Source organism: Bison bison, unplaced genomic scaffold (assembly GCF_000754665.1).
Source record: "Bison bison bison isolate TAMUID 2011002044 unplaced genomic scaffold, Bison_UMD1.0 scf7180017864249, whole genome shotgun sequence".
NCBI classification, from domain to species: domain Eukaryota; kingdom Metazoa; phylum Chordata; class Mammalia; order Artiodactyla; family Bovidae; genus Bison; species Bison bison.
In genome coordinates, this window is record NW_011494821.1 from 2,134,406 (window position 1) to 2,161,427 (window position 27,022).

Genomic DNA, 27,022 nt, shown 5'->3' on the forward strand with positions numbered 1-27,022 from the left:
ATATCTATCTGGCCAGAGCCCTCCCAAGCCACATCGCCAAGTCCCTAGCGCAGACGAAAAGACAACACGCGCGCCTGCGCAAAGCCTTCCGGAGTAAACGCAGCTTCGCAGAAGACCCCACCCCTCTTTGCCCTGGTGACGCGTTACCTGTTGCCATAGAGCCTGAGCTGTTTACGTCCCATTTCTTCAAAGGCCCTGAGCTCCCGCTGGAGTAAGGAGGCTCCTATCCCCAAGTTGTGAAGTAATTCTTTGTGGCGCTGAGGTAAGTAAGCCTCGGCCCCACCACACCAACTTTTTTTTTTCCCCAGTGCCTTGTGCCCATTGAAATCAGCCAACATTTAGGTTTAATTTCGACCTCATTTAGCCCTAATTTCGATTTCTCTGGGAGCTGCTCAGACTTATCCAGAAATCTGGGGTTAAATGTTGAGCCCCACACTCAGACAAAATTAGTAGAGGCCATTGGATGGACTGGATTAGGAGACTCATGTTGTCAGAGGGGGCCCGAGGCCTGAGACTCAGCCTGGTCAAGATCTGACTTCAGTTCCAACCTTCAGAAATTCAGAAGCCTTTAAGGGCAGGCACTCATATGTTTTGGGTGAGGATAGGGCTTCCCAGTGGAGAAGGCGATGGCACCCCACTCCAGTACTCTTGCCTGGAAAATCCCATGGACGGAGGAGCCTGGTAGGCTGCAGTCCATGGGGTTGCGAAGAGTCGGACACGACTGAGCGACTTCACTTTGACTTTTTGCTTTCATGCATTGGAGAAGGGAATGGCAACCCACTCCAGTGTTCTTGCCTGGAGAATCCCAGGGACGGGGAGCCTGGTGGGCTGCCGTCTATGGGGTCTCATAGAGTCGGACACGACTGAAGCGACTTAGCCGCGGCAGCAGCAGGGCTTCCCAGGTGGCACTAGTGGTGAAGAATCCACCTGCCAATGGAGAAGACGTAAGATCAAGGGTTCAGTCCCTGGGTTGGGAAGATCCCCTAGAGGACAGCATGCAACCCACTCCAGTATTCTCGCCTGGAGAATCCCATGGTAGAGGAGCCTGGTGGGCTACAGTCCATAGAGTCGCAACTTAGCACACATGCACGTGACTGGGGGCAAATTTCAACCCTGTCTGAGGAAGACAGGTCTCACAGGCAGAGCTGTGTGCAGATGTGTGTGTGTGTGTGTGTTAGTCACTCAGTCGTATCTGACTCTTTGTGACCCCATGGACTGCAGCCTGCCAGGCTCCTCTGTCCGTGGGATTCTCCAGGCAAGAATACTAGACTGGGTTGCCATTCCCTTCTCCAGGGGATCTTCCCAACCCAGGGATCGAACCGAGGTCTCCTGCTTTGCAGGTGGATTCTTTATCATCTGAGCCATCAGGGAAGCCCACTGTGTGCAGAGGAGGAAGAGACATACTCCTCTATCTGTTGCTGCTGGCCTCTGCCTGCTACCTCTTCATGGGTTCCTCTTCTTGTTCTCTCCTGCTCTCTGTCCTGGGAAACTTTTGTTTCTGTTTTCTGCTGAATAGGCTCAGTACCCAGTTGTCAGTTTACAGATGTCACATTTGCCCTTTTTGTTTTTAGAAAACACACCTGGATTCATCTGTTAGGTAATACTAAAATAGAACACTGCCCTATGACCTAGCAATTCAAATGAGTTCTAAAAATGCATGCATGTGTTCACCAATATACACATTCTGTCTAAATGTGAATATCCATAGCATTCTCATAATAACCCCAAACCGAAAACTCAAATATCCATAAACAGTAAAAAAAAATGAGAGAGAGAGAGAGAGATAAATTGTGGTATAATGGTATACTACACAGCAATGAGAACGAACAAACTGCAACTATATGAACAATACTGATAAACTTTACAAACATAATGCTGTTTGTTAAGAAGTCAGATAAAAGAGTGTATAGGAAAAAAGAGTACTTAGGGATTCTACATTAAGTTCAAAAATATCAAAACTAATGTATAGTGTTAAAAATTGGAATAGTGGTTACTGTGTGGGGCTGGGGTGAAGAATAGTGGCCAGAGCAAGGCATGAGGTGCTAGTAATGTTTATTTCTTGATCTGGGTGCTGGATATACTGAGTTTTTCATTTTGTGTACCGATTATGGCTTGGGCACTCTTTAGTATGAATGTCACACTTTAATAAAAACTGACATTAAAAACAAGACAATTTGCTTTTAGTGAACCTAAAAAAAAAAAATCTACTTTTGAGCAGGACTTTGGAAACTTCAAATGGCCAAACTACTACAACAGCCACCCAAGTTCTTGCGCGCAGAGTGGCAAATTGCTAACAAAAACCAGTACCACAGAGCAGAAGCCCAAAGGTCCCGGTCTGAACGCCTGGTAGCAGAAAGCCAGAGACTTGTGGATGAAATTGAAAAGACCACAAGAAAATCTCAAAGCGATGTGAATAAGAAACTAGGTAAGATAACACACTTGCTATGTTTGTAAACATGTTTGCATGATACTGTATTGTCTTTAGCATTTCCTATTCAGGAGTGGCAGTGTATTATCTTGAAATATTAGAGAGAAACATGTATTCTCCAGATTCTGTCTTTAAGTTCATTGCCCTAAGAGACATGCTTTTGATGCTTTTGAACTGTGGTGTTAGAGAAGACTCTTGAGAGTCCCTTGGACTGCAAGGAGATCAAACCAGTCAATCCCTAAAGAAATCAACCATGAATATTCATTGGAAGGACTGATGCTGAAGCCGAAGCTCTAGTACTTTGGCCAGCTGATGAGAAGAGCTGACTCATTAGAAAAGACCCTGATGCTAGGAAAGATTGAAGGCAGGAGGAGAAGGGGACGACAGAGGATGAGATGGTTGGATGGCATCACCAACTCAGTGGACGTGAGTTTGAGCAGGCTCCAGGAGATGGTGAAGGACAGGGAAGCCCGGCGTGCTGCAGTCCATGGTGTCGCAGAGTCAGACATTACTCATCGACTGAACAACAAGAGACGTGGTAACCCAGTCTGATTTGCAGTCATCCATCAGTCATTCTTTTATTGATTTGATATATATCTGTTGAGCATCTAAGAGCATCCATGGACTAAGCACTATGGATATCACAGGGATATCAGAGCCTCTGTTTTAAGGGGCTCTCAGATTGAGGAGAAAGATACAAAAATTGTTAGTCAGAATATAACTAGATAGGTGCTGTGGGAAGGGGTACAGAAGTGAAGGTGGAGTAGACGCTGGAGAGTTGGAAAAGACATCCTAAAGAGGAATATTTGTGCTGAGTCTTTTGCTTTTAATATTTATTAATTTTTATTTTTGGCTGTGCTGGGTCTTCGTTGCTGTGCTCCAGCTTTCTCTAGTTGCAGTGAGTAGGGGCTACTCTTTGTTGTGATGTGCAGACTTCTCATTATGATGCCTTCTCTTGTGGAGCCCGGGCTCTAGAGTGCAGGCTCAGTAGCTGTGGCACATGGGCTTAGTTGCTCCAAAGCATATGGAATCTTCCCAGACCAGGGATCGAACTCATGTCCCCTGCATTGGCAGGCAGATTCTTTACCACTGGACCAGCAGGGAAATCCTAAGCTGAGTCTTAAAGAAAGAGTAATGCTCTCTTGACAATCCCATTCCCAGGAACACAATTTCAAAGTGGTGCCCAGGGACTTTTCAAACAATATACTTTTGTGTCTTTGACAAAATTAAAAATTATTTAAAACAGGGCGCCTTGAGGAATTAGAGTCAATGAGTGTAGAATGATCTTTGGATTACTTTGATGTTGAATATAGGAAGAAATATGTTCTTTTTCCTTCCTTTCTTCCGTTCTAATAAACATAAAGATGTATAGATACCCCAAGTAGCACCATTCTGAGAAGGAAAGAAAGTATCTCGGTAGTTTCACAATAGTCTTCAAATTTCTAATCTAAGAGTTGACTGCACTGGGAATAGATTCATCCTGGAGTGACTTCTCTGTGTGCTTCAGAACAGAGACTTGAGGAAGTCAGGTTCTGGAAGAAGGAGTTAGATGACAAACTTGAGCAGCTGGTGTATGCAACTGAAGATCTACTCCTCTATCAGACGAGATTGCAGAAAGCCCTCGAGAGCTTTAAAGAGCCCTTGCACATCACAGAGAAATGCTTGGAATACAGGTAGGAGAGATGGTTCCTCCAATGACTCATCTGGGAAATGAAGTGCTGAGTGGTAAAAACCGACTGTGCTTGGTGGTGGGTTAGAATGAAACAAATAAGCATGTGTTCTTTTAGAGCCTGAAATTATCTCAGCATACTCATGGTGCTGGGCAGCAGAAGGAGCACTGGACTTGGTTCATGTCTAAACTCTGCCCTTAACTAACTTCAATATATGTGAGGATTGGGTTTGGCTGTGGATAATCAGAAAGGGACAAAATAACATTGACCCCTTTTTCCTCTCACATTTAAGGAATCTGGAGCTAGTTCAGAGTTGGCATGGCATGCCACAGTGTCAGGCTTCCAGGCCTTTTTAATCTTGTTCCTCCCTGTGCTTGGTTTTCACTCCCAAGGTTACCTCATGATTCAAGATGCCAACTAGAGTGACAGCCATTATGTCTACATTCCAACAAGTAGGAATAATTAGGGTTTAGCTTTCACCATTTCTACTTGCGTCTCTGACCAGAGCTTAGTCACATGGCCACACCAATAGAAACTGGGAAATGGTGGTCTTTATTTTGGGCAGATAAAGCAGATACAGTTGCTAGAGGACAAGCCTGCTCGCATACAGAGCTCATGGGAGCACTTCATAATCCAGAGCTGCTGCTGCTAAGTCACTTCAGTCATGTCTGACTCTGTGCGACCCCATAGACGGCAGCCCACCAGGCTCCCCCGTCCCTGGGATTCTCCAGGCAAGAACACTGGAGTGGGTTGCCATTTCCTTCTCCAGTGCATGAAAGTGAAAAGTGAAAGTGAAGTCGCTCAGTTGTGTTCGACTCTTCGCAACCCCATGGACTGCAGCCTACCAGGCTCCTCCGTCCATGGGATTTTCCAGGCAAGAGTACTGGAGTGAGGTGCCATTGCCTTCTCCAGAGAGCACTGTGCTAATGTGCCTTTTTACTATAATTTCTCTCATGTAAGTACTATGAGCAGGATGCTCCTCTCTGCTTTGGGGTGATTCTGATTCACAGACCTGATCCCCATAAATCTTCTGGAGCACCATAGCAAGTCTTGTTGCTGCCAGCATAGCCCCCTCCAATCGAGTGCATCGTCTACACTGGCTATTATGTGAACTTTCCCCACTGCAGACCTTTCCAGGTCACTCCCCGGCTTTAAAATCCCTTTTTACCACGCTATGCCCTAACACCTTCAAGATCAAGTTCAAATTTCTCAGCTTCAAAAACGAGGTCCATGATGGTTGGGCCCCCAGTGAGCTCTCCATCTAGTCCTGCATGTCATCCCCAACAGGGGGATGCACTTGGGGTGTTGAGCTGCTTGCACTCTGGCTCTGCCCACTCTGTTCCTCCTTCTCAGAAAGCCCTGTTGCCTCAGTGAGCTTCACCAGGACCCTCTGCAGCAACCAGATTTAGAGAGGTGGTAAAGCAAAGGAAGAAGGCAATGGCAACCGACTCCAGTACTCTTGCTTGGAGAATCCCATGGATGGAGGAGCCTGGTAGGCTGCAGTCCATGGGGTCACGAAGAGTCGAACACAACTGAGCGACTTCACTTTCACTTTTCACTTTCATGCATTGGGGAAGGAAATGGCAACCCACTCCAGTTTTCTTGCCTGGAGAATCCCAGGGACGGGGGAGCCTGGTGGGCTGCCGTCTATGGGGTCGCACAGAGTCGGACACAACTGAAGTGCCTTAGCAACAGCAGCAGCAGCAAAGCAAAGGAAAGTAACAGCTGCTCAAAGAAGGCAACCTCCAGTTGGCTCAATTCCACACCTAAGGGTGATTAGGATGTAGATGTTGCTAAGTGGATTGAGTACTTGCTACTCTGTGCCGGGTCCCATGCTGTCTGCTTTCATATCTCTTTTGCTCCTTGCCACCACCTAGGAAGTACTGATAGTTATACCCATTTCACAGAAGAAGAAACCAAGGCACAGATAAATTATACAATGTGCCTGAGCCCACACAGCTGGTGAGTGATGGAGCCTTCCTCACAAGCACTATCAGGCAGGTGGAAAAGAACAGACTATCAGATGGTGACCGATCAATTTTGGGAGGAAGTGGTTAAAAGCATGTGTAATGCCCAATTCTGTGACTCAGGATCTGTAACCTCTCTGAAACTCAGTTTCCTCACCTGTAATTGAAAGGTTATAGGAGAATGAGTTTTCACATGAAAAGCTCAGTACAGTGTGTGTCTCATGGTAAGTGCTCAGTGACGGAGTACTGTTAATTTTGACATTATTATTATTACTATTATTATAAAGCATCTTTTTCAACTCAACCCTTGTTAAAAAACAAGACTGGGCTCAAGGAAGAAAACATATGTCTTTAAAGTTCTAAGTCAAAAGACAGTCTTTCCAATAAATAGGTAAGAAGGAAAAGCCTTCTGAATTGATGGCGAAATTAAGGCAAAAAAGTCCAGCTGGCATTTTTCAGACCAAGTGACCAATCACTGATTCATTTTTCTTCTTTGTGTTTTGGATATTTTGAAGTCAAATAGACACCAGCTAATGTATATCCCAGTGGCTCAGATGGTAAAGAATCCTCCTGCAATGCAGAAAACCCAGGTTCAATCCCTGAGTTGGGAAGATTCCCCTGGAGAAGGGAATGGCTATCCATTACAGTATGCTTACCTGGGAAATCCCATGAACAGAGGAGCCTGGCAGGCTACAGTCTATGGGGTCACAAAGAGTTAGACACGTTTAAGTGACTAAGACTTTCACTTTCAATGTACATCCCCGTCACATTATCCAGATGGATTGGGTTCAGTTGTCTTGATAGTTTTAAAAGTCAGCAAGTTTTGGGTTGTCTCCCTCCACGCATGGGATGACCGTCCACTTTTCTCCCGGCCAGGGAGAAGCGGGTTGGCATTGACCTGGTCCATGATGAGGTGGAACAGGAGCTGATCAAGGAACATGAGATCATCCGGGGAGTAATGACCCTGCTGACCCGCACCCTGGAGGAGACATGCGAGCAAATCAGGTACTGCCCCCACATCTCCACTGGGGGTATCTAGGAAAAGCTGTGCCCAGCAAGACCATGCTCCCTGGCACAGGAAGAATGGGGTTTAATATCCTACAAACACTCTGCATGCCCCAAGGTGGCCAGGGAACACTCAGAACGAGACCTGGACAACCTCTCGTGCCTGACAGTTGCTCTCTGGTGGTAGGCTGGGATGCGGCAGAATTTCACCCCTGATTAGAAAGTGGAGGACACTGGAGCCATTTCCTGCCCGGGCTGACCTCTCACAAACAGGATGCCACAGTGGTGACATCAGAAAAGGCCACAGTTGAAAGGAGGATTTCGAAGTCCAGGCCTGGATACGTTAATTGGTCACCAAGCGTTAATGGGGTGTGTGTGTGTGTGTGTGTGTGTGTGTGTTGAGTGGATGAGAGGATTGGAGGAAGTGCCACTGTGTTGCACTAGACTAGCTTCGTTTTCCAGGGTTTCCCAAGAACCTGATGTAGGTGCCACTTGGGCATTCGAGAGGAAGAAACCCAATTTACCTTCTCCCTTCAGGTTAAACCGCTCTGCCAAGTACAATCTTGAAAAGGATTTGAGGGACAAGTTTACAGCCATAACCATTGATGATATCTGCTTCTCACTCAACAACAACTCACCAAACATCAAGTATTCTGAGAACGTCGTGAGGGTTGAACCAAAGTGAGTGAGTCCCTGCTGGCCTGGCCACACTGTCCTCCTCCCCACTGTGTGATGCCCCAGTGCTTCTTGGAGAGGCCAGCAGGACCTAGGACATCATCCTGACCTTAGGCTGGGAGCTGGGAAGAGGCAGGTTTTAGGCGAAGGCAGGCGCTGAGCAGTGACTACCCTATAGGGCCCAGTGGTGCCTCAGTCCTCCAGGCTAGGCCCCACTTTAAGAAAGTCTGATGTAAAAAAGAAATATTTTTTGGCTGTACTTTGTGGGGTGTAGGATTTTAGTTCCTCAACCAGGGCTGGAACCCATGCCCCATGCAGTGGAAACATGGAGTCTTAATCACTGGCCTACCAGGGAAGTCCCTGAAATAAAATCTTAAAACCTCTCAAATTTATTCACTTACCTATTTGCATTTTTAACAAGTAGAAGAATTTGAAAATGTATAAAGAGCAAGTTAATAGTTTCCCTGAGATAGCCAGTGTTTCCTGTATGTTCATACAAACATACATATACACTCATGTACACAAATAGTTTTGTTACAAAAATGAGATTATACTCTTTACCTTTTCTATAACATCTGATTTACATGTTTCAAGTAATATTAGATCACAGACCTAACTCATTCTAATTTTTAAAACATTCTTTTTGAAGTAAAACATGCGTACAGAAAACTGCACCAGAATTCCTTTTTTAAAGTAAATCATACATATAGAAAACTGCATAGGAATTTCCTATTCCAGTGATTGGGATTCAGTGCTTTCACTATCCAGGCCCAGGTTCAACCTCTCTTTTGGGAAATAAGATCCCACAAGCCAAAAAAAAAAAGAAACAGAAAAGAAAGAAAATTGCACAAATAATAATCAATGGTTTAATGAATTATCATCATTTTAGTTATCTTTTGCTGTTACCAAGTTACCCCCAAACTTAGCAGCTTTAAAACAACAAGCGTGTTATCTCCCAGCTTCTGTGGGTCAAGAGCCCAGGCATCATTCAGCTGGGCGCCTCTGGCTCACCTCTCTTCAGGTTGTAGTCAACCTGTCAACTGGGACTGCGGTCTCATCTGAAGGCTTGACATGGCAGCTGATCTAAGAGGAAGCAAAAGAGAAGGCGTCCAAGAGAGAAGCCATAGTCTTCCTCTTTCAACCTCATCTCAGACATGACCTCTCATCACATATATTCATGAGAAATGAGTCGATGAGTTCATCACACAATTCAAGGGGAATTGTGTAGAAAAGTTCACACTGTAGAAAAGTGTGAACACCAGGAGACATGGGGGTCATCAGGGGCCATCCCAGATGGCAAACAGTCTCCACCAACCAGGCCAAGAAATAAAACGTTACCACCAACACCAAAACCTCCACCCCGCCCCCTCTTGATCAATGCCCCCTCTCTCCTCCCCCCAAAAGAACCACATTCCCGGCTTCTAATAGGTTTGTTCTGCCTGCTTCTTCATTTATTAAATAGCATCATATTTTGAATATTGTATATTTTGTCATATATGTAGTATATATATAGTATATGACAAAATATACAACATTCCATAATGTTGAATCTCCCAATTAACATTATTTTGGGACTCCTCAGTGCTATATAAAGCAATTAATTCCTTGTCAAACTAGCAATGGCTTTATTTATAGCATTTCAGTATACACTCATGATTATCCTGTTTTTTTCAGTGTATGATCATCTGTGGGCTTCCCAGGTAGCTCAATGGTAAAGAATCTGCCTACCAATGCAGGATAATGGGTTCGATCCCTGGTCTGGGAATGTCCCCTGGAGAAGGAAATGGCAAGCCACTCTGGTATTCTTGCCTGGGAAAAACCACATGGACAGAGGAGCCTGGCAGGCTACAGTCCATAGGGTGGCAAAGAGTGGGACACAATTTAGCAGCTGAACACACACTCACATTATAATCTGTGACTACTATAATTTATTTTGATACTTACCTTGACCCTACCTGTGTGATGTTGACCAGGTTACTCCATCTTTATGAACCTGTTTTCCACATCTTTCAAATGGGGGTATGAAAGCCACCTCACTAGGCCAGCGTGAGGATTAAATGAGAGAGTGTCTGTAAAGTGCCAGCCCAGTGCCTGGCAGAGAGTAAGTAGATTTCCCTAGAGTGGCAGCTATTGCCACTGACAGACCAGTGTTCACTCTGCCTAGAGACGGGGAAATGTTCTAGGTGCTTCCATTGGTGGAGGGAGGCCTGACTTCCCACGGTTTCCAGTCACTTGTCCTTCCCCCCTACACCCCCACGCCAAGTCCAGATATGCTATGAATGAGTGCGTGGGTCCCGTTTCAGCTCCGTGAGTCTGGAAGACTGGCTGGACTTCTCCAACACCAACGTGGAGAAGGCTGACAAGCAGAGGAACAACTCCCTGACGCTGAAGGCCCTGGTGGACCGAATCCTGTTCCAGACAGCCAGTGACCTGCGCAGGCAGTGTGATGTGGTGGACACCGCCTTCAAGAACGGGCTGAAGGAGACCAAGGACGCCAGGGACAAACTGGCTCTTCATCTGGACAAGGTGAGCTTCCTGGGGGGACTATGGACGAGCTCGTTCAGAGGGTTTCACTCTGGAAACCTAGAATGGCCTTTAGGGCTTGTGATCCTGGGTCCTAAGGAGTAAATGTCATCCACCTCTCTCTGTCTTAGCAGCAGGCTTTGGACTTTGGAGGACTGGAGACGGTCTTGGCGCTGCTCTGGGCCTCCTTTCTCACTCATTGTTGCAAAGAACAGGCTATCTCCCTGCTTCAGGCCTTAGTTCCTCCTCTGTGGAGCATGGAGATGCACTGTATGCTCTTAGATATTCTTTATGACTCTGAAGTTCTGTGCGTGCATGCACACACGGGTGTAAGTTGCTCAGTCGTGTCCGACTCTTTGCAACCCCATGGACTGTAGCCCACCAGACTCCTCTGTCCATGGGATTCTCCAGGCAAGAATACTGGAGTGGGTTGCCGTACCCTCCTCCAGGTGGTCTTCCTGACCCAAGGATCGAACCCGCATCTCTAATGTCACCTGCACTGGCAGGCAGGTTCTTTACACTGCTGGGACTTCTGTGGTGGTCCAGTGACTAAGACTCTGTGCTCCCAAAGTAGGGGATGCAGGTTCGATCCCTGGTCAGGGAAACCAGATCCCAGGATCCCACAGGTAACAACTAAGACCTGGTGCAGCAAAATAAACATTTTGTTTTAATTGGCTGCTGCTACTACTAATAGTAACAACAACAATAATAGTAACGATGATAAACATAGCCAAATATAGTCAAGAGGCTCCCTAGTGGAGTAAGAACTTGGTCCAGGCCTCAAAAGATGGATCTGAGATAGGGAGGCCGAGGTTGTTAGGATCCACTGTAAGGAAAAAGGCAAGAGGCCGGTCTTTGCAGAGGCCTGTGAGAAGCCCCGTCCTACCAGAGGAGATCCCTGCAGGAGCTGGGGGCTGTGCGGCTGAGGCCTTGGAAGCCTCATCTGAAATGAGCACCTGGGACTTCCCTGGGGGTCCAGTGGCTAAGACTCTGCACTCCCAATGCAGAGGGCCCGGGTTCCATCCCTGGGCAATGAAATAGATGCTGCCGCAATTAAGAGTTCATGTGCCACAGCTAAAGATCCCACAGGCTGCACCTAAGATCCGGCACAGCCCAGTGAAAATGAAATAAAAATGAAAAGTGATAACTAGCTTTTTAAAAAAATGGTCTGGGCAGGCTGGAATGATGGACTAAAACAAATCAGGTGAGGTTCCCTGCCCTCATCTGGAGATAGGGACCTCGCTCTATGAGAGAAGTCTCCACCTGTATATCGTCTGGTCGGAAACCTCCGTGGTCACGAAGAGACTTGACACACTGAGGAGACGACCTTCAAATTAAAGGGTAGGGTGGCCCCCATTTTTATTTCAGTGACACAATTATTTCCTTATTGAACAAAACGTATTTTAACTCCAGCTATACTTAGAATTTAGTACAAGAATGTTTAATCTAACCCAGGGCTTCAGTTACCTTAATGAGTCAGCAACATTTTTCTATAAAGGGTCAGAAGGTAAATATTTTTGTTTTTGTGGGCCAAGACACAAGATCAAGGATATTACATAGATATTAACATAAGAAAACAAATTTCCACAAATTCTCTATTGGTACAATTAAAAGTATAAATAATTATAACTGGGTGTTGTTTTTACAGGTCTTCTGGTGAGAAGAAAGGGATTGATTCTTTTGGGGGAAAGAAAACAATTGCTTTGTTGGGGTTCAAAGTTAGTATTTTCTACCAAAACTATTGCAGAGGTTCACCTGTTAATGCTGACCTGTAATGATATTTTGTATATTTCATCTTTGAAAGCATCCATTCATTCGGATAGGCACTGCCAAGGAGACATAGCCACCTATGAGCATATGATTTTAATTGAACACACTCACTGCTTGGAGGACCTTTATAGAATCCTGTTAAATTGTTCTCCTGGTACAGTATTTGCCTTTTAGTACCTCATTACATATCAGATTAATCACTCCCAGTCGAAGGATAGTTAGAAGCTCTTAATTGCACAGTTAAGTGAATTTTGAAGTATGGAAATTTCCTTTGCACTTGCTTTGATGTCCAAAAAAAAAAATTTCCAGAACTTGGAAGAATATTTCTTTGGCAAACGTGTAGGGGAATGGAGGTCTTACTTCATGTTTTAACTTTTGGCAGCAGAAGAAGCAAAGAAAGCAACTTGATTCTACTTGTGACGCAAATCATGTCAGTTGTTGAAATGACTTTATCGCAGCCAGTATTTGAAAGGGCTGTCTTGCCTTGTGATTTTAGGTTGACTCACTTAGAAATATTTTTAAGTGTGCAGCAAAAATGAATTTCTAAAGCCACTCCATGTTTGATAACAGAGGTTGTTCTTGTTCAGAAAAATTTTAATCTTGGCCCCAAGCTAAAATAAACCACAAGAACATTTCACCACTGCTTAACCATTTTACTGCTGAGTAGTATGACAAGTGAGGATAACCAACTTCTATTTCTGACAAAAATTCACAGAAATGAAGACAGTCAAGTCCATGGAAGCCAGTCCAAGTGAACTTCATGGTTCGCTGTTGACGTTATTGGTTCGATAACACATGATAGATCTACATGTCTTCTGCAAAGCACTTTTAATGAATAACCAGCCACAGTCCTTAAAACGCTGACATTTCCACGAGCTCTGTAAATATGCTCAGCTAAGCCTTTTTGTGCTCAACATGTATCCACATCATCAGCAGCTCTAACACTTAGTAGATTCCACTTCAGGTTGTACTGAGTTCCTGTTTTCTTAACTTTTTGAAAATATCCTCACCTATAATTAGTTCATGCAGTCATTCGTAGAGGCTAATTCTTTACTTCAAACTCAGCGTTGACTCCTTCAATAAATGACACTGAACAGGATCAGAACACCGGCCAACTCACGAAGAGCAGAAGAAAACCATGCAAACTCATGTGCTTTGTGTGCTTTTAATTAACTATAGATGTTGTTCCTTGTGTCCGTAACTCTTCGAGCAGCTATCCTTGCAGACTAACAGTCTTAAAAATAATTTATATTCCCTGGACACTCTTTCTCAGCTGCTGCAATCAAACTTGATTTAATTAGCTCACCATCAAGTAAATGGCTTTCCTTACTTGGCTAACACATGAGCCGCTTAGAATCTTATTTTGATAGAACCCTCATTTTCCTTTGTGTGAAGAAATTCTGCAGTGATGAGATACAGTTTTAAATTTCCAGTTTCTCTGATCATTGCTCTCCTGTGTGTTGGGAATGTTGTGGTGAATGCTTAGTCTGGTACCGTTGATGTTTAGTGCATTCTTTCAGTACAGCCGTAGTGTCCTTGCATAATAAACACAGTGCTTTGCTCTCCAAGAGACAGACAAAACCTAAACTTCACTCTGCCTTACTAGTGCAACCCATGAAGCCTACTTTTCTTATCTTAACATGATGAGCATGCACTGATAATAAAAATAAAATAAGATGCCACAGTATGGTGATACATGTAGCATTTGGAAAGCTGTCAAGTTATTACCATGTCTTTGGGATTCAGTCTGGACAGAAGCACAAAACAGTGAGAGCATAATGTATACTGTCTGTCGCAACTTCTTAACTCTGCCGCTATAGTTCAAAAGCAGCCATATATCAATGAATGATCATCGCTTAAATTGATGATGAGTCCGTGAGATTCGTTTTATCTACTTTCGTGTATGTTTAGAAATTCCCATGATGCAAAGTTTAAAAAGAAAAAAAAAGGAAGAAATAAAATCTTAAACTAGTTACATATTAATCTAAAAACCCAAGTACCTTGAAGGCATCTTTTGTTGGCACAAAGCCACCATCAGAGAAACTAACAAAACTCAGATTAAACTGCTTACTCCTGTAGCGAGCAGAACTGGTCCTAGTGGGTGGATTGGTAAGGAAACAGGCAGAGGCAGCTTTCATGGTACAAAAGTACGGGATATGTAAGAGACACAGGTTCAGTCTCTGGGCTGGGAAGATCCCCTGGAGGGGGACACAGAAACCCACTCCAGTATTCTTGCCTGGAGAATCCCATGGACAGAGGAGCCTGGCGGGCAGTAGTTCATAGGATTGCAAAGAGTCAGACACAACTGAAGCGACTTAGCACACACACACCAAAGTACATGGGCAGCCTCCAGCCTCTGCTGGGGGCATTCCCCAGGAAATCCACATGTTTGAGAAGGAGATGAGGCAACAATGGCCATCAGTATCCATTCCATGCTTGAGATTCTAAGGCTGGGTGAGTTACCTTATCTACCAGCAGTCACTGCTCTAGGGAAAAGAGACCAGACCTATTCAGGCGGCCTGCATCGGTAGATAATCCGAGGTCCCCTCTTCCTAACCCCCTAAGAGCATCTGCTGTTGAGTTTTAAGGAACACAGCCTGGCCTCACCTACTCTAACCCTTTTTGTAAGGTCATGGAAGAGATCGCCTCCCAGGAGAAGAACATTGTGGTTCTTGAAAAAGCCATCCTCGACCAAGAAGGGCCTGCCAAGGTGGCTCACACACGCCTGGAGACCAGGACACACCGGCCTAACGTGGAGCTGTGTCGAGATGTTGCACAGTACAGGCTGATCAAAGAGGTCGATGAGATCACCCACAATGTTGCAAGGTAAGCAAAGAGCTCCTAGAGGAGGGCATGGCAACTCACGCCAGTATTCTTGCCTGGAGAATCCCACGGACAGAGGAGCCTAACAGAATACAGTCCATGGGGTTGCAGAGAGTCAGACACAACTGAAGTGACTTAACCACTCAGGCAAAAGGCTACTGGGGCTCCATTTAAACCTGGACTGTGAGGCCTTCCCTGGTGGTCCAATGGCTAAGAATCTGCCTTCCAATGCAGGGGACAAGGGTTCGATCCCTATTCGGGGAGCTAAGATCCCACATGCTACAGGGCAACTAAGCCCATGAACAGCAACTATTGAGCCTGAGCATTCTAGAGCCTAAAGCCTTCTCACTCTAGAGCCCACACATAGCAAGCAAGAACCCCTGACACACACACACACACACACACACACACCCCTGAACTGTGAGCAGGGCTAGGCAATGTCATCATGGGTGAAGCCAGCTGGGCATAAGGACCTTTGCCCTTTGCATCTATCATGTTTAGGGGTTCCTTTCTAGAGGAACCTACTCCAACCAACTGCTGCCATGCAGGGCACCGACCCAATGTTGACATTTTTCTAAAGGCCAAATCCAGATGTTTAGGTAAATTCTAGTTTTAAATGTCGGAAGTTCACAGGTTTGTCTGCCTTGTGAATCTGGTCCAGGGCCACCGATTGGAAATTTCTGTCTTAAAGAGGAGAGAGGAAGCAGACACATCAATTTGAGTCCAGCACCAAATAGACGAATACACTTTTCCCCCTGAAGCAGTAACATGAAGCCCTACATTGTTCCTTCACATTCTTCCTCTTTTAGATTGAAGGAAACACTAGCCCAAGCTCACGTAGAGTTGAAAGGCCTGAATCGCAGGCAGTTGGCCCTGCAGGAGGAGATCCATATCAAGGAGAACACCATCTACATCGACGAGGTGCTGTGTATGCCCATGAGAAAGTCCATCCCGCCTCGGGACGGGGATGACCACGGGGAGTGGGCGGGGGGCTCCCATCCCGAGGCTGTCTGCTGAATGGAGGATTCTCATTATGCCGTTTCTCATTAAACCGTGTCCTAAAACAGGAGCACAGAACTCTCCTTCCAGGTTGGCAGAACTTCCACGCATCCCACCCAAAACTCTCGGCTGGGTTCCAGGCCTGCTCAGGGCCTCAGATCTGGCTCTATTCTGCTGCCGGTGGTGTGCTGTGGTTGTTCAAGGGTTAAATTCTGTGACTTAGGCTCTTCTTATACTATCATAGGACCTCAGGCCTGGGGGAAGGGTCCGAGGCATCTTAGTTCAGATTTATTTCAGTTGAGGAGCTGGGCTGGCTCCCCTGTTCAGACCATGCCCATCTTACTCAGGAGAAGGTGAATATTTCTCCTGGCTCTCAAGATTCCTTTTCCCTGGAAAATAAGATGGTGATTGCTGACTGAGGTCCCTGATTGGTCTGCAGGATGCATGTTCAGGTCATATGGAACTGAGAGGAGAGGGGAGTGGCGCAAACCCTGGGTGAGGAGTCCCCTTCAGACTTACTGACACCTGTGGGCATCTCTCTGGGCCTCTTCCTCCCGCCCCCGCCTTCCTCCAGGTGGTTCAGTGGTTAAGAATCTGCCTTCCAACACAGGAGACAAGGGTTCAATCCCTGGTCAAGGAACTAAGATTCCCACATGCTGCTGCTGCTAAGTCACTTCAGTCGTGTCCGACTCTGTGCGACTCCATAGACGGCAGCCCACCAGGCCCCACCGTCCCTGGGATTCTCCAGGCAAGAACACTGGAGTGGGTTGCCATTTCTTCCTCCAATGCATGAAAGTGAAAAGTGAAAGTGAAGTCGCCCAGTCATGTCCGACTCTTAGCGACCCCATGGACTGCAGCCTACCAGGCTCCTCCATCCATGGGGTTTTCCAGGCAAGAGTACTGGAGTGGGTGGCCATTGCCTTCTCGGCCCACATGCTGAGGGGCAACTAAGCCCGAGCTCAGTTGAAACTGAGATCAGCTGATAGACTAGGACCTGGGACTCTCTAATGGAATGCTTGCACCTGGACATCTCCCCCAGCAACAGAATACAAAGAAACTATGAGGGACTAAAACTAACCTCATGTACAAAAAGGCCGCAGGCCAACTGCCATTCCTGAGGTGCTGGGAGCAAAAACAGGGTACTGAACGTGATCCTTGCACAGGGGCACCACCGAGTGGCCTGGGCAGACCCCCTGAGTCAGCCCTCTGACCCAACGCACAGACCCGCCCCTGTTGTTAGCCCATTTAAGGAACTAGCTCCTGCATGCCCCCTCGGGGAGGGGCAAGGACACCTGGGGCTTGTTTTCACTCCCTGCTGCTGTAGTTCGAGTCAGAGTCCCAGTAAAGCCTTGCCTGAATATCTTGTCTGGCTCCTTATTGATTTCTATCAGCTAAAGAGTCCAAGAACCTGTGTCAGTAACAAAATGAAGAGGAAGGCTAGGATCCAAGGGGCCCTTCTGCTCTTAGGAAGTTAAGGGTTGAGGAGTGGGTGAGCCAGGTGGCTGCTTTCTGGGCTCATGGTCTTACCAACTCGGGTCCTTGGGCTCTTTAGTCAACAGAAATTGATGATCAGATGAGAAATTCAAGCAAGGTTTATTGGGATTTGGGCTGTGGCACAAGGCAGCAAAAACAAGTCCCAAGCAAGGCCAAGCTGGTTTCAGCTAGAGGGCACTAGGCAGGTGTTCAGATCCCAGGAAACTTAGTCTCAAGACTGTCAGTCTGGGAAGGAGGGAGAGAAGTAAAGAGATAAGCTTTTCCAGCAGGCCTTCCTGAATGTGCAGTTACCTAACTGACCTAACAAGACCAGGGTTCTTGACCTTCCCCAATCAATCCCTCAGCTGGTAAAGAACCTGCCTGCCAATGGAGGAGTAGGTGCAAAGAGGCGTGGGTTCGATCCCTGGGTAAGGAAGATCCCCTGGAGAAGGCAACCCACTCCAGGTTTCTTGCTTGGGAAATCCCATCGACAGAGGAGCCTAGCGGGTCACAGTCCATGGAGTCACAAGGAGTTGGATACGACTGAGCACGCATACCCAGCAATCAACAGAAATTGGCCCCAGAGGCCAAACAAGAAATTCAGGCAAGGCTTTATTGGGGTCTCTACTGCAGCAGGGGGGGCAAAGACAAACAAGCTCGCTTCCAAAGGTGGAGGGGACAGCAAACTGTTCCTCATGATGGGTGAGGGTAGGGGTGTCCCCAGGTCGGGCTGGAGGGGTGGCTCAGGAGTTTTGCCAACCCCTTAGGAGGTGATGTGCGCAGTGGACATGTTCAGTATCCTGCTTTTGCTCCAGGCTCTTCAAAAGTGGCAGTTGGGTTTGGGTTTCCATTCTCTGGTCTCTTTTTTTTTAATCTTTTGTCCAGAATTTGTCCCAGCTGCACATGCAACGCAGTTATTTTTAGTCCCATATGGTTTCTTTGTATCTTGTTGCCCCAGAAGAGGTGTGTCCAGGCGCAAGCACTGAAGCAAAGGATCCCAGGTCCCAGTTTGTCCAGCACCGCCACATGAAAAGTGTTTCCGGCTTTTATTTTCTCTGATGAATGTGAATAGAGTGTGAGTTTGCTCTTGGTTTTCTGACTAGTTAGTAATCATTTGTACTATTTTATTGTTAATGCTCAAGTAACAGTAAAAGAAAAAAAATTACGTTCTTACACAGATTCAAGTCAGTGGCTAAGGGTTTGCGTTCTGGAGCCACACAGACGTCAGTCAGCTCAAGTTCTCCAAGCATACCTGCCTCCCAGGGCCCATGGAGATTGGGTGAGAGAACCCCTGGGCAGGGGCTCCATACAGAGCCTGTCCGGGGAGCAGCAGGCAGAGAAGGGAAGGAGCCCGGATAGTCTGGGAGCTCTGGGGCTTGGTGGCTGCTTTGGATATACAGGACGGGGTAGGGTCCGGGGGGAAGGAGCCGAGGATGGCTCTCTGGTTTCTGGCGTGTGTAGCAGGGTGAATCCTGGCACCTTCTGCCGAGAGGGACTGTGGGAGGAGGAGGGTAGGGGAGGGGAGGGAAGGTGATGAGCTCACACGTTGAGAATGAGGACCTTGTGGTCGAGAGAAAAATCCACCTGTGGCCAGAAGCTGGGAGACCCCTGGAGAAAGGCGGTGGTGGTGGACGCCAAGGAAGGCAGCAGAGCTGGAAGAGCTCAAAGAAGCGGTCCGGGCCTGAGTCCCAGCAAGCCCCAGCACTTCCCGGATCAGTGAAGAACCAGGCCAACAAGGAGACCTCTTACAGAACATCCGAGGGGCTGAAGGAAGCCAGGAAAGCATAGCATCACGGATGCTGAAGTCAGATAAACAGAATGTTTCAAGGTGGTCAGAGGGTCAAACACTCCAGGGTCAGCTAAGAAAGGAAAGGCATCATCTAGATTTGGCAGTTAGGCAACCACTAATGACACTTTGCCAAAGGCAATTTCAATAGGACATTGGAGAAAGAAGAAGTGTAGATGCTGAGTTTTCAGAGATGCTTATCTTATCTCAGAATGTGCTAAGAAAAGAACATTGGGATTTCCCTGGCGATCCAGTGGTTGGGACTGCTTGCTTCCCCTGCAGGGGGCATGGGTTCGATTCCTGATCAGGGAACTAAGATCCCATAGGCTGAATGGTGCAACTTAAAAAAGTTTTTAAACCACTGTTAACCACTGTTCTCTGCTGGTATATATTCTGCCTCAAGGAGCAAGAAGCTGGGAGGTGGGACAGAAGTAAGGAAGCCTCTCCACGTGAGCCTACAGTCAACATCGTAAGATGCCATGTTAATCTCTCTCATCTTGGCCCGTGTCCTTGAAAAATCAGTGTGTCCTGCAAGGCATAAACCCTGCAGCCGTGAATGCAGACTTTGAAAAGTGTCTAGTCCAACTCAATCATTGTGTATCCAGGAAAACTGAGAAGGGACAGAGTGCCAGACCCAAATAATGAACTCCCATCCGTACCTACGGTTGTGTTTACCTTTACACATAAATTACATCATTACATAATTATCACGGAGCACCAGATACTGGCCTCGTTTGAGCCTCATTGAACTGTGGCCTCAGCACGTTCTGAAAATCCCAGAAGCAGCCAATGTCTTTATGAACTATTTATTTCTCATCGCATTCCTTAAATCATGATTGGCACTGAAGTGTACCATCTCAATTAGGTACGAAGCCTCATTAATGGGAGTTAGTGTCTCTCAAATTTATTGAGAGAATTAAAATTAAGGAAAGAATTAAAATTAAGGAAAGGATGGCATTACATCAACAGAGAGGTTAGCCCATCAGTTACAAGCCAAGTCAAGGAGCACTTGTTTCTCAAGCAGGCACGCACTCTGTTCTCTCAGTCTCCTGATACCATAGTAAAATTCTCTGTATTTGAGGCCTTGTGGTCTATTATTTTGTGAGCAGCGTAGGGCGAAACGTGCTGGGTCTCTGAGAGCTAAGTCCCTGGCAGAAGTAAATCACTCTGTCTGAAAATTTCCTTCTGTTTCTCAGAACCTTCTGGGGAAATCTCAAAGGTTTAGCTACTGGGTGGTGGTATCATTGTTCGTCGCTAAGTCGTGTGTGACTCTGTGACCCTATGAACACCAGGCTTTCCTGTCCTTCACTATCTCCAAGAGCTTGCTCAAACTCATGTCCATTGAGTCAATGATGCCATCCATCTCATCCTTTGTCGCCCCCTTCTCCTCCTGCCCTCAAACTTCCCCACCGTCAGGGTCTTTTCCAATGAGTCAGCTCTTTTCATCAGGTGGCCAAAGTACTGGAGCTTCAGCATCAGCCCTTCCAAGGAATATTCTGGGTTAATTTCCTTTAGAATGGACTGGTTTGATCTCCTTGCTGTCCAGGGGACTCTCAAGAGTCTCCTCTAGCACCACAATTAGCAAGCATCAATTCTTCGGCGCTCAGCCTTCTTTATGGTCCAACTCTAACAATCCATACATGGCTGCTGGAAAAACCATGGCTTTGATTATACGGTTCAGCTAGAACCACCGTGTTTACACCGCCCAGCCCTGCTCCTCTCCAATCCCTGGCCCACTTGGGTGGGTCAGGAGTGAGCCCCGCTCCCCAGGAATTTGCACTTGGCACTGGGAGATTTCAGTTCCATCCGGCTGCTCTCTCGGATAGAGGAGATGTAGGCTTTGGAGGGTGAGTGACAGCTGCTGTCTCTCACATGGATGGGAAACAGCCAGTTTGCAACGAGAGGGAAAACAGAAGCTGCTGCACCAAGAGGAAGAAGAGAGAGCTCCCGCAGCGCTCCCACACTTGGCTCCAGGCAGTTTCAGCTAGTATAGGGTTTTAGTTTCTCTCTGTGTGTCTCTATCTCTCTCAACTGTTAACCCCAGAAAACATGGAGCCTTGGCTATATTACCAGCAGGGTGGGTTGAGGAAAGATCTGCTTGCTCCCCTCCTGGAGTGAGAGAGATAGCGGGGAGGCAGTCACTTGATACTATTAGGCTGTCATATAAAAGGGTTATGGCGGTTCAGCCACTAAGTTGTGTCCGCCTCTTGAGACCCCATGGACTGTAGCCCGCCAGGTTCCTCTGCCCGTGGGATTCTCCAGGCAAGAATACTGGAGTGGATTGCCATTTCCTTCTCCAGGGGATCTTCCCGACCCAGGGATTGGACCCGGGTCTCCAGCATTGCAGGGTGTCTCCTGCTTCCCAGGTAGATTCTTTATGCTATAGATGCCTTGTATTGTGTTTTGGCCCCTATGGTGTTGACTTCACAGCAGGCTGGGATCTGTTAGCTCGAAAGCCACCACTCCTACCCAGCCCGGAGCCACACTCAAATTTATACACACCCAGTTGCTTTAGCTATAACCCTAATAAGCATATTTGCAGCCTCTTAGCACCTGCCTGATTTACACACCCTGTAAAACTGCACCCAGCATCTACCGGCCATAGGTAAGACCAACTCCAGAGCTGTAAGAGGCCCCCAGCCCCCGCTGCTCTCTGGAATTCTCTGATCCAGGGACTCATCTAGACACATAAATCCCCTCTCAGAGTCCCTTCTCCCTGGGGAGGCCCCTTGCCCTCTTCCTTTACTGGGGGTGGCCCCAGGAGGGCTCCACCGTGGGGAGCCTGTCCTGACTGCAGTCCTGTCCTGGAGTCCCTCCCATACAGCTCACTGTGTGTACTGCCATCTAGTGGTCCTGGGTTTTTTTCCTCGATCAACACACATCCACACATCATGTGGGTGGGGAGGAATAATTCTCCAGTAGAAAAAATCTGGGTGCCATTATGAAGATGTAGTAGAGAGAGGAGGCAGCCTAAAACTTGACAGACCCACTACCGGAAGTAACATCAAAGATGAATGAGGCTCTCAGCAGCAGGAGAAGACTGGCACCCACAGGCAACTTGGGACACTTTACAGAGATTAAAGCAGTTCAATCTAGTTAATTACAGAACTAGATGCTGCCAGGAAGGGGACAACAGAGGTGCTTCCTGACTCAGGCCTTCTGATTAGAAATATTCAGAAAACACATTGACCACATAATGACTTCTTACTGGAGCTGAAGTTCCCCAGTTCGATTTCTGGCTCTAAGATGAAATTTTCCCCTATGGAAAGGGGCACACAAGTGGGCTAGGCTCACCCATTCTAATATTGCCTCCTCTGGGTGGCCCAGTGGTAAAGAATCCACCTGACAATGCAGGAAACGCAGGACACGCAGGTTTGATCCCTGGGTCAGGAAGATCCCCTGGAGTAGGAAATAGCAACCCACTCCAGTATTCTTGCCTGGAAGATCCCATGGACAGAGGAGCCTGGCAGCTACAGTCCATGGGGTTGCCGAGTAGGATGTGACTGAGCACATGCACACTATCTATTGAGGCTGTTCCTGACTTGCTCAAAAACCCTTTTTGGTGCCATCTGCAACTGGAATCACTTGGGCTGATTTTTGTAATTTTTTAAATACCAATATTCTGATTATATCCCAGTCATTTTGCAAGGAAAAGCCAATTCTTTCACTCCTACCACACTTCATTGCCTCCAAGTTTATAATTAGAGTCGAATCTCAGTATGTTCCAGGGTCCAATTATAAGGTCATGCATGCATGAATATGCACACTCACGGCAGGTCTGAGCCAGAGATGGTGAGCAGGAAAGTCAGCTAGAGGGGACTGGAAAAAAGCTGGCTGTTGGGCCCATAGCCTTCCTTGCCCCTTTTGTAGGAGCAGCCAGGAGTGCTGGAGGACAACCCACCGTTGGCTGTTTCCAGGCTCCTCACTGCCCTCTCTCAGCAGAAGAGGCACCCAGTGAACGCCTGATAAATACGCCTATTAGTAGAAGAAGCAGTTCTCAAATCTGACCCCCCATTAGACTCTACTAGGGAGCTTTTTTTTTTTTTTTAAGAATCTCTTTTAAAATTTTCGTTTATTTAACTAGGCTTTGTCTGCACTGGGTCTTTGTTGCTGCGCGCAGGCTTTCTCTAGTTCCGGCCAGCTGGGGCTGCGCTCTGGTTGCAGGGCTCAGGCTTCTCGTGGAGGCGGAGCGCGAGTTCTTGGCGCACAGGCTTCAGGCATCAGTAGTTGCGGCTCGCGGGCCGGCAGCACGCAGGCTTCAGTGGTTTTGACACTCAGGCCCAGTTGCTCCATGGCATGTGGGATCTTCCCAAACCAGGAAGGAAACCGCAGTCCCCTTCATTGCAAGGTGGACACGCAACCACTGGACCACCAGGGAAGCCCACCTGGGGAGCCTGAAAAGCTATCCTGATGACGAGCTCACTTCCAGGGATGCTGACTCCATTGATGTGGGACTGGGGACGGGAAGGGATTAGCACGTTGGTATATATACTTCTTTTGATCACTGGACATTTTTCTAGTTGTAGAAATCCCTGAACTAGCAGGCTAGATCAGACAGAGGTTCTCAACCTTGGCTGTACATTGAAAACACCTGGAAAGCTTTTAAAAACACCTGGGAAGCTTTTAAAAACTGATGAATCGCCAACCTAAAGATTTTGATTTATTGAATTGGCCTGCCTGGGTATTATTTTTAAGCTTACAGGTGATTCTAATGCATAGAACCGTTAGGATGAAGTTGAGAACTATTAGGATAAGAGAATGAAGTCGTCAATATAGTCATTGCAATAACTTTAAATGCAGTATGACTAAAAATATTGAATCACTGTATGGTACACCTGAAACGGATATAATATTGTAAGTCATCTATACTTTAATTTAAAAAATAAATGATGAAGGCATGAGTGAATCTATAGTCCTACACTTCACACTTAGAGGCATCTGGTGTGTGTGTGAGTGTGTGCATGTGTGTATGTATAGTTGAAGAAGTAAAGCTTATCCGTATCATTTTAGCACTATAGATTGATGTGGCCTCAATGGTCAGGCCACTCAAGAAGACTCTTCTCTTGTTCTCCATACATCCTCTGCTCGTCTGGTCTCTGCCTCACCTACACCCTAATCACATGACTATCCAGTCCTCTTAATCATAACGTTCTTGCCCCACTGGTTTCCACTGGTTTCCCTGGTTAACTGATGAGCCAACCTGACGTCAATTTCCCCTATAAATGGTAGCCACCTTCTTCCTTGAGTAGTGAAGACTGTTGCCATGTTCTGCCTCCCATCTGGTGTCCACGGTAGGGTGCAGCTCCAGGACTTTGCTTTGGACTTATAAGATTCCCTACCTAAATCAGTGATGTTTCTGTTGCCATCTCTGGGTTCTTTCTTTGGTCTCATGGCTGGGCAATTATGAGGCCTGCAGATTGGCAGACTACAGCCCAACAGAGGCCCATAGAACAGAGAGGAAGGGACTCATGTTTTTGTTTTAATTTTCTGGCCTCACTGCACCACACGTGGGATCTTAGTTCCCCAACCAGGGGTTGGACCTATGCCCCTCTGCATTGGGCAGCGAAGTCTTAACCACTGGACCGCCAGAGAAGTCCTAGGAACTGAAGTCTACTGGGTACCAGGCACTGGCCTAAATGCTTTAAATGTACTTCCTTGTCGAATCCTCATGACAATCCTGGGAGGACAGACCCACAGAGGATCCTATTTACAGAAGTAGAGTCAAGACACCCAGAGGTTAAACGACTTGCCTGCAGTCACATAGCCAGGCAGTGGCAGAAACTGGACCAAACTCTGGTTTCCAAAAGCTAGTTCCACTCCCAACTCCCAGGGAAATGATTGGCATCATTTACCCATTGGCCTGACCTCCATTCATCCCCAGAGCCTGTCTGGCATCTACTTGAAGCTTAGCTAATAAGCATCTCTGGGGGTGTGGGCCGTGCTGTCCAGGCCCAGAGCTGTGGAAGTGATAAAGACCACCCAGGAAAGGTCCCCCAGACCCAGTCAGTGGAGTTCTTGGTCCCAAAGAGTTTGCCAGGGCATAGTTCTAAGGACAGAGGAAGATTGGCTGGACAGGCGCCAAAGAATGTCGGCTGGGTGAAGGGAGCCTGTGCCAGCAGCCCAGAGGCCAGGCTGAGGACGGGGCGGTAGATACACAGGGTTCCCAGCTGCCTTTCCTTAGGAAGGAAGGACCCACTTTCATTCTGACCTTACAACCTCCCCACATTGTATTAACAGGAAGTGAAATTATTTTATAAAATGAGCTCAGATCATAATCGTGACCCCCTCACTCAACCCTTGGCAAAATAAAAATCTGGCCACCCTATGCTGGTATCTCCAGCTGGTTGATAGGTTATTGGTCCAAGAAATCACAAAACCTAGAAACTGAAGGTTTCTCTGGCGGGTTGGGGGTGGAAACCAGCTTATAGTGGGTAGCAGGGTGTTGGTGGTAGGTAGATAGGAAGTGGTGACAGCAGGTGTATATATTTTTTGTAGATTGGTGTTCATTTCAGGACTGGTGGTGGCAGCATCACCCGGGAGTTCAGAAGGCAAATTTCTGGTCCCTACCTCAGACCTACAAAATCAGAACTTCTGGGAATGGAGCCAGGCAATCAGGATTTAACAAACCCCTATCTGTGCGTACTAAGTCTCTTCAGTCATGTCTGACTCTTTGCGACCCCATGGACTGTAGCCCACCAGGCTCCTCTGTCCATGGGATTCTGCAGGCAAGAATCCTGGAGTGAGTAGCCATGCCCTCCTCCAGGGGATCTTCCCAACCCGGGGATCGAACTCTCGTCTCTCACATCTCCTGCATTGGCAGGCAGGTTCTTCACCTCTAGCGCCACCTGGGAAGCGCTAACTCCCAACACACCAGTTAGAGAACCACTCCACCTGCTCATGAAGAGTCTGAGAGAAAGAGGAGTGGCTGGAGAGTCAAATGAGATGAAAAGATGATTTCTGTGGCTGTGACTCTAGTGTAGAAAATACTCAAGCTTTCTCAAAGCTTTTTGTTGGAATGCAATATACCTCCAGGAAAGTGCACATGTCACAGATACAGCTAGATGCACGTTCACCATCATGAACCCAGGTAACCAACTTCAGACGGAGAAACAAGAGCGTCACCAAGCATGCCAGACGCCCCTCTGCCGCCCCCTGCTGACTGGTAGCGGCAGAGGCTGGTTTCACCTGTTCTTGGAATTTACACGTGGAAATTGCTTAGTCGTGTCCGACTCTTTGCAAGCCCATGGACTATACAGTCCATGGAATTCTCCACGCCAGAATACTAGAGTGGTTAGTTGGTCCCTTCTCCAGGGGATCTTCCCAACCCAGGGATCAAACCCAGGTCTCCCGCACTGCAGGCAGATTCTTTACCAGCTGAGCCACCAGGGAAGCCCAAAAGACAAGGCGGACAGGCAACCTCCCCCTCCTCCCCTGCCAAGGGTCTTTAAACCACCACACCAGAAACAAATATGGTGTTCTCTTTCTCCTCTGGCTTCTTCCAGTCCTCGTGTGCCTGTAAGATCCATCTATATGATCGCATACAACTGTAGAGCCCTCATTCTCACCACTGCAGAGTACTCTCCTACGTGACCACACCACTCACTCTCCTGATAATGGATGTATGACCTTTCAAATATGAGACTGTTCCAATTCGTGCACTTATGAACATTCTAGTTCGTGACTGTTGGGCACGTACCTAGCAGAGGGAATTTCTGGAGGCTGGACCCTGTTTAAATGTTGAGAAGGAACCCCTAGAGAAGATGTGAAACTACAGGAGAGAAAGGGTCAGTGAGAGAGTGAGCTCCCTGGGGAAGCAAGAGGCAGGAAGTGGGAGGGCTCGGGGCCAGAACCAGGCAGAGAACCGTCAAGGTGGGTTTGTAGTTGTGGGTTGATATGGGCGGGG

The 27,022-nt window shown here is 47.1% G+C and overlaps 1 protein-coding gene across 1 annotated transcript; it reads left to right on the forward strand.

Moving 5' to 3' along the window:
- The first annotated feature begins 155 nt into the window (after window positions 1-155).
- On the forward strand, window positions 156-15,930 carry TEKT1 (tektin 1). The gene is made up of 8 exons (XM_010847451.1): window positions 156-262; window positions 2,219-2,425; window positions 3,936-4,101; window positions 6,942-7,070; window positions 7,608-7,751; window positions 10,049-10,271; window positions 14,668-14,864; window positions 15,671-15,930. The coding sequence occupies exons 2-8, from the start codon at window positions 2,236-2,238 to the stop codon at window positions 15,876-15,878; spliced, it is 1,257 nt and encodes a 418-aa protein (XP_010845753.1). The 5' UTR covers window positions 156-262; window positions 2,219-2,235; the 3' UTR covers window positions 15,879-15,930.
- Window positions 15,931-27,022: the final 11,092 nt, after the last annotated feature.

Bases quoted from the DNA above. Each gene is read 5' to 3' on its own strand.
- TEKT1 (XM_010847451.1), top strand. From the start codon at position 2,236: ATGGCCAAACTACTACAACAGCCACCCAAGTTCTTGCGCGCAGAGTGG. The intron at 2,426-3,935 runs GTAAGATAACAC...TGTGTGCTTCAG, and splicing joins CGATGTGAATAAGAAACTAG to AACAGAGACTTGAGGAAGTC. The intron at 4,102-6,941 runs GTAGGAGAGATG...TCTCCCGGCCAG, and splicing joins GAGAAATGCTTGGAATACAG to GGAGAAGCGGGTTGGCATTG.